This window comes from Neomonachus schauinslandi, chromosome 6 (assembly GCF_002201575.2).
Source record: "Neomonachus schauinslandi chromosome 6, ASM220157v2, whole genome shotgun sequence".
In the NCBI taxonomy this organism is placed as follows: domain Eukaryota; kingdom Metazoa; phylum Chordata; class Mammalia; order Carnivora; family Phocidae; genus Neomonachus; species Neomonachus schauinslandi.
The window spans coordinates 124,905,061-124,917,894 of NC_058408.1; the positions used below are offsets into that span (position 1 = coordinate 124,905,061).

Genomic DNA, 12,834 nt, shown 5'->3' on the forward strand with positions numbered 1-12,834 from the left:
CCAACCCAAGGGGACTCTGGATTCACAGAGGAATAGAACCCTCTTACAAAATCTGGAGTATGATTGCAATTTTACTTTTGAAGCACCCGTTTCCCAGAGGAATAGCCGGTGATTGATGCCACTGTCAGAAACCCAGATGCACACACTCATACATCAGCTGGGAAATGACATAAACAGCTCACCCAGCGGGCCGGTGCTGACCCACTCACTTGCTCCCCAGGGAGAAGAGAGGTGATAGGAAACCCGGGGCAACAGCGGGGAACAGACAAGGAGAGGAGTTAGAAGAGGACTGGGCTCCTGAAGGCCCGCCTGGTGGTTTCCTTCCTCATCTTGTGCCGAGGGCAGCGGTCACAGGTTAAGGTCCATGGTGACATTGCTCCGTGACCCGGATCATGGAGAGCTCTTTCATCTGTCCTGGGAGTGCGCCACCAGCTTCTTTTCATGGTGCGTGCACATGGATACAGACAGCTCTACAGACATACCTTCATCCTTATATAGCTACACGTGATGTCTACATTTTCCTTTGGGCTGGATGTGGCCTACCTAGGTGAAGCTCATGCTATGGCATTTGTCTCTTTGGAGAGCAAGTCTGTGCTGATTCCAGCAGGATGGGGCAGCAGGGACTGGTTTGTTGCTAAGAAGATGTCTGAAAAATCAGGATACTATTAGGGCAGGAGAGTGAAAAGCAGTCCAGCAGGCCTGCTGGTGACTTGTGGGTGTGAGGGTGGTTTATCGGTAGCGACAGGCCAAAGCGTTGACATTCTTGACCACATAAAAGCCCATGGTGACTGGAGGGATGACCAATGTCCGGCCGGCCCGCAGGGGGCGGGGCTTCAGTTCAGGGAGGGTCCCATCATCCACCATCACTAAGGGCTGGCCGTTCAGCTGCACTGACCTACGGGGAAGACAAATAGCGTGGGACTTGTTATTGCATTATCACAGCAAAGCCTGGGCAGCCCCGGATTGCCTGCCAGCCTGTCTGATACCGGCCCAGCGATCCCTTTCTGACGCTTGCTATGCCCAAGCTCTCACCCCCACGTTTTACTTTTAAAAACTCATTAAATACTCCAGCAATGCTCTAAGAAAGAAATTGCCATTATCCACTTTTACCTAGAGTCGCTAAGTGACTGGTCCAAGGTCATCCAGCTTGTAGGTCTGGGAGCCAGGATTTAAACACAGGTTGTCTAGTTCCAGAGACACATCATTTAGGCAAGTGAAAGTCTGTGATACAGAAGCTGAAAAGTGTATTACACCTATTTTTTTATTTTTTATTTTATTTTTTAAAAGGTTTTTATTTATTTATTTATTTGACAGAGAGAGACACAGCGAGAGAGGCAACACAAGCAGGGGGAGTGGGAGAGGGAGAAGCAGTCTTCCCGCTGAGCAGGGAGCCCAATGCAGGGCTCGATCCCAGGACCCTGGGATCATGACCTGAGCCGAAGGCAGACGCTTAACGACTGAGCCACCCAGGCGCCCCTATTTTTTTAAATCATAATGGCAGTTCAGTTTGACTTTATACCTAAATAATTGTTTTCTGTAGAGTGATGCACAGGCTTAAGATGATTTCAGAAGTCTTCTATTTAAAAGATCTCTTTTATTTGAGAGATTAGAGAATTAACATCATGTTACTTGTCACTTCTACCTGCCTCTCAGATGGTGGGGTTCTTGGCGCTTTGTCTTTGAACCTCTTCTCCCACACTCCATACTCCTGCTGAGTTCTGAAGGAGGAGAGAGACACTTAATGACTCTCCTTTTTCTGAGAATGAGTTTTCAAATCTTTTGTTTTTTTTTTTTAGGGAGAGAGAGAGTGTGCAAGCGGTGGGGGAGGGGCAGAGGGAGAGGGAGAGAGAGACTCTTATGCGGGCTCCACACCCAGCGTGGAGCCCAATGCGGGGCTCGATCTCATGACTCTGAGATCATGATCAAGAGTTGGATGCTCAACTGACTAAGCCACCAAGGGCCCCACATATCTAATATTTAACAGATGTTTCTGTTTCAGGAACACAATGGAGTAGGTGATAAAGTAGGCATTTTTTAAATTCCAATTCACCCATTCTGTTTGCTTTTCTTCTTCCTGTGTACCAGCCGTCTTCAATCCTGAGAAGAGGGCCACATACAGAGTACACTTAGGAGAAAGGGAAGTAGCTCATCAGCCATCCTTGGCCTGTGGTACAGAATCCAAAGAACTTCCCAGCTGTTCCTGACCTGGAATGACTTGTACAGCCATGTATCCAGATTGAAGCTCAGTTTTCTGGGTCAGAAGAAAAGGCCAGAGCCAGACCACCAGCTGGAAATAAGGCTGTGAGTCACCCTCAGAAAATCAACATTGCATAGTTTTGGGGTCTTGCCCAACCTCCAGTGTGATAACAGTGCAGTGATATTATCTGAGCTGTAAAGAGAATGAAATGTTAGAAACTGATAGAGGTATTTGTTTCATGTTACTTCTGTGCTATGAATGATAGACAGGTTTAGAGAGATAATCAGACCTACGCCTAGAGCAGTGAATTCCCAGGGATAAGTGTGTTGTGAATTATTCCCAGCAGAGGACAAGGCAGAGGCAGGTCCAGGCCTCGTCCCACATGGATAAGTTTGGGTCTGGTCCAGATCTCACAGGCCAGAGGGGCAGCCGCCCTCCTTTATTGGTGTGATTGAGGAATGAGTGAGCAGGGGACTCCTCTATGGAGAGTTAGACCTGCCTCTGGAAAAATGCAGAAGTAGGAGAACTGAGATCTGGTAAGTGTTGACCTCATCAAATCTGCAAGGAGCTTTTGCTCCAAATTTAAATGACTATCTCTGGTGAAGAGAGCCTACTCCCTGGAATGGGAGGTGGCATGAGGAGAAGGGGTCCAGTTGCAAAAAAAAAAACCAGAACAGGTCTTCACAGTGTACTTTCATTATTTTGTTTCAGGTGGTGTGAATATCCAACAACCAGACACACGCACCCTCAAATACAAGTTCAATGATACTAATTAATCTTTCCAACGAATCCTCAGTTGATATCTATATTGTTATTCTGGAACAGGGCCCATTCTGATTTCCTTTTTGGTTATTTGTAAAAAGCTAACCCAAGTGTGGATGGAACCAGTGAGCATGGTTGAGATTCTGGACTGATCTCTAATTCCAGGAGCCCAGTCACTGTCTCACTAGACAGTCACCCCACTTCCGGAGGCTTTTTCATCTGTGCAATTGCTATAGGCTGCAGGGCCAGAGACGTGAAGTACAAAGTATGAGGCCCTCTAACAGTATAACGAGTCCCGTAAGTAGGGGATGGTGTTTTGTTATTCTTTTCACCGAAGCTACGGGTAAACTTACTGGTCCTTGTACTTGACTGCTCTCGGGACTGACAAGTTTAATGGCTCCTTCTTAAAGCCCTCTCTTCCCTTGGCTCTCATGGTACCTCTGTCTTTCACTGTCTCTCTCTTGCCCCCACTCTCCTTCTCCTTCATTTATGCATGTGGTTGCCTCTTGAGGGGGATGTTCACTTCTACCTGCCTCTCAGATGGTGGGGTTCTTGGCGCTTTGTCTTTGAACCTCTTCTCCCACACTCCATACTCCTGCTGAGTGCTATTACCCACACCCAAGACTTTGATTGCTATCCATGTCAATACTCCCCAAACCTAGCCTAGATCCTTCTTCTAACTAATGTTATCTCCACTTGGCTGTCCCATAGGAACTACAGAGTCACTATGTTCCAAGTCAAAATCGTCTTCTCAAACCCTGTCCTTTTCTCTGCCTTTTTTGTGTTGGTACCACCATCTATCCAATGACCTAAGCCAGAAAGCTGGTCATCTGGGGCTTTGCCCCCAATTCCCACGTCGGGGGTCACTAAGTCCAATCAATTCTACCTTTTAATATTTTTCATATCTGCTTCTTTCTCTCCATTCACTGCTACTATTTTAGTTCAGAACTTGCCATGTAACCGATCTCTTCACCCCCTGCCTTGCCTTCCTCCTGCTGCTTGCCACATTGCTGACGGAGCAACCAATTGCTGTCACTGCTTTAAACTCTTCAGCATCTCCCCATGCCCTCCACTTTCACGTGGACAGTGAAGCCCCGCTCTGGCCAGCTCTCCAGGCCTGGGGCCTGCCAGTACCCCTGACTCCAGCGCTAACTGGCTCACCGGCCTCTGGGGGCGGGCATGGGCTGAACTGGCCGTTCTTGTCAGGTCATCATCAATATATGCATGAACAAAGATTGTTTCACAATGAAAAGCTAGTTAAGTCTTGCACATAAATGAAATGAATATTTTTTAAGTGACAATGTAAGTAGATACTGTTGGGAATGAAGTATGCAATTCATTTAAAAGTATAGTAAATATTTTTCAAATGTAAGTACCAGTAGACACTGTTGGGATTAACAAGACACAAGTTCATTTAAAAGTGTTATAAAATTCCTAACAGATTTTTCGGGAGGAGGGGGGCATCGTGTGCTTTTTTCAAGCAAGAGATTTGAAAGATTTTATTTATTTATTTGAGAGAGAAAGCAGGGGCAGGAGGAGGAGAGGGACAAGCAGACTCCCCGCTGAGCGTGGAGCCTGATGCAGGGCAGGGCTCTCGATCTCACGACCCTGAGATTGTAACCTGAGCTTGAAACCAAGAGGCAGGTGCTTAACTGACTGAGCCACCGAGGTGCCCTTCAAGCAAGAGATTTTAAAAGCACAATTACTATAATGTGGGAGGACCGTGACATGAGCCGACATCACAAAGGAGCCCTGGTCCTTTAACAGGGCTGCCCCTTTGCCCCATAGGACCAAAGTAAACGACCTGCAGTTCCACTTCGGTGGTGCTCCTTCCTCTTAGAACACAACTGACTCTCTTCCCCTGTCAGACTAACCACACTGGGTCCTTGCAGAACCTGCTCAGGTGTTGTTCCCTCTGGGGAAACTTTTCTGATCCCTGGGCTGGGCTAGAAGCCCCAACTCTGGACTCTCTTGTATCCCAAACTTATATATGACTACCTCACTGAATTGTAGTGACTTACTCACTCTCCCCCTCACTGGGCTGTGAGCTTGGTGAGGAAAGGGATCATGTCTTTCATCCCTAAATCCTCAGTGCCTAACAAGGAACTCAGCCTGGAGTAGGGATGAAATATTTTTGAACAAGTGAATGAACTTTGAGGCTCTTATCTTCTGGGGTGGAGTTTCTCCAGCTTGAGAGAGGCTCCCTGGAGGTTCACTCAGTGTCTTTACAGATTTCATTAACTTACCAATTTACTCTCGCTTTCAATGGCTCTGGAGATGTGAGATAAGACCTGAATTATCGCTGATTCTCAGTCACTCACCAGATACCTTATCCCAACCTGACATAAGGCCATTGATCATGAATAGTATTTTTCAGCCTTAAAAAAGATCCATATGACCATCTCTTAACTAAGCCAACATGAGTTAATTTGGTGAGACCCTGAGTCCCCATACATCCTCATCTGTAAAGTCCCTCCATTATAAAGACAGCCCACTTGCTTTACCACCTCCTTATTCTATTTTTCCTACTTACATTTTTCTTTTAATATTTATCCTGTTACCAGTGAAGTCATATCATGCTAAATATTATAATAATCTTTCATTTTTATGAACAATTTGTAAGTTTGAAAACATAGTCACACTGATGATAAAAATCATGATTAGTATACACTATTTTATACACAAAGGCATTTTGTTATGATTTCATTTGACTATCACATTTAGTCCTTCCAACAACCAATTGAGGCAGGGGTTAGCAACCCTATATTATGGATGAAGAAATCAAAGTTTAGAGGGGTCTCACCTAAGTCACAGAGCCAGTAAGTGGTAGGGGTAACATCTGCAATGCTACCCTTCACCATGGTCCTATCTGGCCTCCCTGGTGATTGCTAAAGAGCCCTGTGAGGTACCTGGGGTGATTATTATTATTATTATTGTAACTTTACTATTGAGATGAGGTCAGAGAGGTTAAATGGTCTGGGCAAGGTCACATAGCTAATAGATGGCTAAGCTAGGTCTCGAATTCAGTCCTTCTGACACCTCTTTCTACTATTTCATGTTATTCTCCAATTCCAGATGGCACTCACCAGGATCATGTTTCTTTATTTCAAAACCTTTCCTTATCATATTTCCAGCATATTCTGGGACCTCCTTACTGCCCATGACTTTTCACACCAAATGCTAAATGATCCAGCCTATGTTGAACTATTTCTCTTAATTCCCCAGCTGCTGAGGGCATTTAAATTATCCAAATATTAGGACAACTGCATTTTATCACCATCTGTTTTTATAAAGTCTGAGTTACTTTTCAATTCCTAAACTTGTTTTATTTTGCTTGCGATTTGAAATGAGATTCAATGTGTCAGTGTGGAGTCAAGCCCTCTGCTCCCCCGGTCTCTATGGGAGCCCCTTGCCCAGGTCACCCTCCTGCCCCCACCACCTGTCTACAGTCTCTAGTCTTCACGTCTTACCCTGGTTCTTGCTAGCCATGGATACTGAAGCAAGCTTTCAACTATCCTGAGGTCTCAGGAAAGCAGGTCTAGTGAGCATGCTCTTTGCCAGTCTTGAAGATAATTTGCTGGATTATGGCCTGGCCCTGGGTGGACTTCTGTGGGGGCAGAGGCTGGGGGAGACTTTGTATTATTGGGAGCAGCCTTGGGAGCTGTATCTGCTTCAGGCTGACATATTTGGTACCTTGAGTGGGAGATGAAGGGACTTAGAGATCATCGTGCTGCCTCAACTACTTTGAGGAAGTGATTTGCCTTTTCTGAGCTTGGCTTTCTCCACTTGTAAGAGACTAGATGAAACCTAAGATTCCTTCTGTCTTGAACATTTTTTAGGTGTGTTGTCCAAAGCCTAACAACTAGCTTGAGGCATTTAATGCCAAACTCAGAGTCATCCTGCACAAATAGAAATCTGATCATGATATCCACCTACCTAATGTTCAGTAGCTTCCTGCTGATCTTAGAACACTGTCCAAAGTCTTTACAAGACCTAATAGGCAAAGCCTTTACCTATGTCTCCAGCCCATTAGAGGCTCACCCTAGTTCCTGCCTGTTCCAGCTCCCCACTACTCACCACCTCCTTCCATTCCATTCTGCAATTTCTCCAAGCACAATCTCTGATGTCAGAGTTTTTGTACATGTTCCTGCTGCCTGGAACCTTCTCCATACTCCCTCCCCTTTCCAGCTTCCTTTTCCTGGCTAACTCCTATCTGTCCTTCAGGTCAGGTGCCCCTCCAAAGTGCTTCCATATTACCCCATACTTCTGGGGTCTCCGTACTCATCACAGGGTACTTGCATTGCTGACCGCTTGTCTGTCTCTCCACTAGGCAGGAAGACCATGTGTCTGTCTTATTCATTCTTGAACTCTCCCTACAACAACTCATATAGCAGGTGAGCAATAAAAGAAGGACTGGTTATAAATATGCAGGTAGATGAACTCAGAAGGAAAAGACACTGGACTGGAAGGCCAGAGATCTGAGTTTTAGTTCAGACTTCCAACATGTGCAGGCCTGGACATGTCACCAGTCTGTTCTAGTCTCTGTTTCTGGATCATTAAACCATGAGAGGGGGAGAAAAGAAGGGAAGCAGGGGAGACAGAAGAAGGAGGGAGAGGAAGGAGAATGTCTAAGAATCTGAGTGTGTGTTGGGGAGGGGGCATCAGCTCCCTTTGCTCTTCATAACCCCCACAACCTCCTAGTCTGACTCTCGGTCCAGAGTGCTGCCCCATGCACCACCAGAGGGCACTCTTGTTCCACACAACGGCGCCGGAGAGGACCGCCCCCCCGCCCCGGCGCTGGCTCCCAGGAAGCCAGAGCGCGTGCGCTGCCCCCACAGCCCGCACTTGGTCCCCGCAGGGCCGGCAGACGGGGGCGGGCAGAGGTTCCTGCGCTTGGCCTCCCGGAGGAACAAACCGCAGGGTCAGTCAGATCCCAGCAAAAACTGCGTTGCGGTCCACTGGGCAGGGGCCTCCCCTGAATGTGGCCAATATTAGGGAAACCTGCGCAGCCGGGTTTCGATTCCCGCCAGGGTGCGGGCTTCTCGGCCAGCGTGCAGGGCGGGGGTCGGCGCAGGTGCGGGGGGCGCCCCGCGTGACCCGGCGCCCCGCTCTCCCGGCCCGGTCCCCGGCCGCGCACCTGTGTGCGCTTTACGGGCCCCCGAGGCCCGGCGGCCCCCTCGCGGCCCCCTCGCTGAGTTAGGAAGCTGGTCTGTGCAGCTGCCCGGCCCTTCTCCGGGTCAGGGGCAGGTTAGAGCCTGGAGGGTTTGAGGACAGAGGGGCCTTGCTCCTCTCCCCTGCTCCGGGAGAGGCTGTGCAGCTGGGGAAGGAAGGAAGTTCCTTTGAAATGGCCAGGCGTGAGCGCTACCCCGCTGGCGAGGGCCGCTCCGGAGTGGCCGCAGGTTAGTGTCGCCTGGTCTCACTAGCCCAGCTGGAGCAGAGGATGCTCATTACCCTCTCAGGGGTGCTCCTGCCTCAGGGGTCGTGGGGAGGATTACTTCCAAGCGTGTCCTGAAGCTTTTCTCCTCTGTGCTTTTTGCCTTGCCTGGAATCTGGTAGAAGTCTACTCTTCTCTCCGGGCCCCATTGGATGTGGCCTCCTTCACAGGGCCTTAGCTGATAGCCCCAGCTGCAAGACAGGCATATTACTTGCAGCTCCCTCTTTAGCACTCGTCCTGCTCAGCTTTATTTTATCTGTGTGCTGGAGTCATTTTGCAGGCTAGACCGAACTGTTTGCATTTCTTAATTTTCAATAGCATGTGGTTCAGTGCCTTCTTGCTTACGAGGGTAATTCTAATTAATGTTGGTTGCATTCCACTCAGTCAACCTCTCTAGGAGTTATCCTGATTGCACGCTCCAACCCCTTCCTCTATTGTTTGAGAGGAGGCTGTACAAGAGAGAGCAAATGGAGATGAAGCCTTCCTGTTCCTCTCCCGCCTCCAGGAGCCCGCATCATACATGAGGTTCCTGGCCACGGAGACCCTTTGAGGCTGAGGAGATCATGTGCCCTTCATCCTATTCTCTGAGGGGCATATTGAAACAATGAGGAGTTTTGATCTAGTTTCTGTGTCACGGAGCAAACCCTAGGACTCCTTCATGCAAGCAGAGCTGGGGGATTTTATAGGCAAGTTGTTAGAGATACAGGCTTTTCCTGTTTGCAGTTAGGTTTGGGGGTCATGATTTGATCTGTGTTCTATCCAAGTCTGTGTAATAATGGTCCAAGCCATAATGGGATTCTACCATGTGCTTCTAATGGCTTAAAATAACTTAGCACATTTGGCAGACAAGATGAGAGCCCAGCTAAGGAACCTGGATTTATACTGATATTGTGAATTCCCAACAGATGAGGAAATCATCTGGGGGCAGTTTGGGAAGAAAATTTGATTCTGCGACCATCTCAGAGCTCCATGTCATAGGCATATCACTCTCAAACCACAGGACACAATAGGAACCAGCTATAAAAACCATGGAGAGACTTTAACATGTGGTTAACTCTGTTCCCTTCCCATTGTAAAGAATTGGTGCTATGATCTCGGACATTCATGAGTGGTGTATAAGGGGCATTACTCATATCCCTAGTGTTCTCTGTGTTGTACAATTCAATTGTAGCAGACGTAGTCCTTACCCATGAAGACTGAAACCCAGAAACATACAAATGTGTGGTCAGACACACTATAATTACTACATTACACAAGAAGAGAGACAAAAGGAAAAACACACTTCTCAGCCTGGATCTTGAGGTCTTCTGTGTTCTGGCACTAGTGTATTTTTGTGGCCTTTCTCCTCACCCTCCAAAGCATTTATATTCCAATCATGCAAAATGATTTGCCACTACCCACTCCCTTCAAACAAAATGGGCCTTGAACTTTTGTACTTCTGAACCTTTAGCAAGCTCATCCCACTGCCTGGAATCTCCTTCGGTCTAGCATTTCCTAGGTGTATCTCTCATCCTTCCAGCTCCTGTTCAATGGCCCTCAGCCCTGCAGACTTCCCAGACTGCCAGGTTAGAATGCATCTCTTCCCTCCTTACATTCCCCTCTCCTATATTTACCCTCTGTGGTCTGTTTTGTCTTCTTGTCTTAAAGTATCCTCTGTGGGGAGATATCCACACAGCCCTAACTGTGTGGAGCTGGAGGAGGCCATGTGGGGGGGGAGAAGCATCTCCCTTATGGGCAGTCTGCAGGTGGGATGAACAGAGTCTGGTAAGAGGGCAGGTGCGGGCGTATGCCCGCGCACAGGTGCGCCGATGGGTTTTCCATCTGTAAAAGTATAAGATAAAGTCCAGAAGCCACACCCAAAATTAGTTCCATCATTTTGAAGTCACGGCTCCCTGGATACCTACTCAAATATGTTAAATCAAAGGATACATATCTTGGTTTTATGGGATTTTGATAAAGTGCTCCCTATAATATCAGGTGCACTATATATTCAAAAATGAAAAGTAAGACATCCCAGGTGGCACGGGCTCTGTTCCAGGGCCCACAGATGTCAAAATGCAAAGTGTGCGGTGACCCTGAATCATTCTTGCAAAGATGAGCAGGGAAGAGGTAGACCGCCAAATGACTGTTGGTGTTGGGCAGCTGGTCCACAGTTCGGGGCACCAGGCCCCTCATCTGGAATAAGCTACATGTCGTCGCGGGCTTCCTGATGCTTGGCAGTCAAAGAAATACTGATTCAGCGTCCAGGCCCTGCCATAGGGACAAGCTGGATTAAGACTTTACAGTTCCCTGTGGCTTGCGTTTGTCTGCCACCCAAACCGCAGCCTCTGGAGGGTGTGGAGAAAGGAGAAGACAAGGACCATTTCTTCTCAATCCAGCAGAACTGCATATTCTGCTTCCTTGCCCCTCAGTTTAGAATCAACTGCTCGAAAACACGTGAGCTTTAGCCTAAAGTACTCATTTACCAGTGTTTCATCTGGGTTTTCTGGAAAAGAATGGAAATCTCTGCCTGCAGTGAGAGTCCCCAAGTGAGTGAAGGTGGGGAAGAGAGACCACAGCCTTGATGGACAGTTGTGCAGAGAGGTTCCTGCTGCTGGGAGTGAGCTGCAAGAAAATGTATTCTGAAGCTGAGAGCAAATGAAAAACTCTCAGAAAACAACCCCGAGTGCAAAGTGAAAACCTTGAATTCCTAAACATCTTGGTTTAAGATGGCAAGTCACTGTAGAGTATAAAAGCATTTTATAATCCTCTAATCTGCACAGCGATATACATTACTAATCTGGGAGTTAAAACAAAACGAACAATAAAACCTTTGGGGAGCCGTACACATCCTTCCACTTAGTCATAGAGAACTCCCAGGGGCTCATGGTATGTTCGCACCTTTGGCAAAATGGCTTAGTGCCTAGATGAAGACTAGAATCTGGGTGAAATCAGAGATGCAAATCAGCTGGGATATTGCTCCAGCGTTTTCTGGAGCCACAACGGTTCTCAACCGCGGCCACATATTTGAATCTCCTGGGGAGCTTTAAAAATACTGGTGCCTGGGTCCCAGCCCAGAAAATTTTGGTTTAATTGGTCTGGGGTGTGGCTTGGGCACAGGGCTTTTTAAAGCTCCCAGGGGCTTCACCGCACAGCCGTGGGTGAGCACCAGGGCTAGGAGAGGGAGTGGGCACAGGTTTGCAGCTGGGGGTGGACGGGACTCAAACAGCTTTCTAACTGTCACATTCTGAAGTGATTTTGAATAAGAAGAGCTTTTCTTACTGTTTTGGAGTACCATGTCAAGAGGCCACATTTTTTTAAACTAAAAGTAAGATGTGAACTTTTCAAAGGCAAGTTTTTTTGACTAGTCTGAAGTGAGCATCTTTGCTCTTTCAAGAGAACTGCTTCCCTTCATGTCTCCCCTCCCGTGTGTCCACCAAGGAGATGAGCATGCTCCTCAGAACACACAGGGAAGCGTGTGTGTAGCACTTCCCAGGATGAATTAAGAACCGAATCAGATGAAGCATTTGTGTAGATAACGAACTCTGCATTTCTCTTTAACAGTAAAAAGAAGAGCTCTGTCCTTTTCTAGAAGGGCAAGTTCTCAAGGCATTTTGGTTTCTCTCAGGTCCTGCGCTGTGGCACAGAGAGTTCCCTACGGACCAAAGGTGGTTCAAACTCTTTCCAGGCAAGAGGAACCCAAGGGGATTAAATATGTCATTCAGTACCTTCACTGCATTTTCCAGATATGTATATAATTATTTACTCAGATCATGTTATATACGTTGGTTATGGCTACTATCTCTTTTTGAACCACAGAACACCCTGAAATGAGCACAAGGGCGAAAAGAATCCAAATTCTCTAAGTTTCAGCGAGTAGTAAGCTTACATTAACTAGAGATGTGTAAGGCTCATCTCTCTCTATAGTTACTTCTCTATAGTTTTTCTACAGACTGACTCAGAGCCTTACATGTAAGTATTTTTATAAATATATGTACTCATATATATTTACATTTCTACTTTCACAGTGTCCATTTCAGACTTTCTCACCTGGAACAGGAGCTTGCATGTTCCTGCTCACTCGCCACCAGCTCGTAGATCTGCCCAGGCCCACACACCTTCCTTGCCAACAGTGTTCCAGCCTCTGCGTCTTATCTTTCCTCCTGGGGGGCTTTCAGTGCCCTGCTAACAGGGCTGCAGATAATGGGGTTGTGTCTGCACAGCAGGGCCTTTTCCTCCAGGTAAAAGAGGTCTCCATTCTAATGCTTGCTTTTAAAAAAAAGGATCCTTTTTTCCCCTGACTTTTTAAAACCAGCACCTGAAGCCCTGTGTGGATAGACAGCTTCCGCACACACTTTCAGCTCCAATAGCACTATGGACGGTCCTTACCTCTTACAGAATATCAAAACACATTCCAGAGGCATTAAAGAAATAAATAGAAAAAATGAAACAAAAAAGAAAC

At 47.1% G+C, this 12,834-nt stretch overlaps 1 protein-coding gene across 1 annotated transcript in view; it reads right to left on the bottom strand.

Annotated features, from left to right (window-relative positions):
* Positions 1-729: 729 nt before the first annotated feature.
* HPSE2 (heparanase 2 (inactive)) overlaps positions 730-12,834 on the bottom strand; it is a 683,675-nt gene continuing 671,570 nt past the window's right edge. The window contains exon 13 of the mRNA XM_021699985.1: positions 730-895. Coding sequence (XP_021555660.1) covers positions 730-895 — 166 coding nt within the window. The remainder of the gene's footprint in view (positions 896-12,834) is intronic.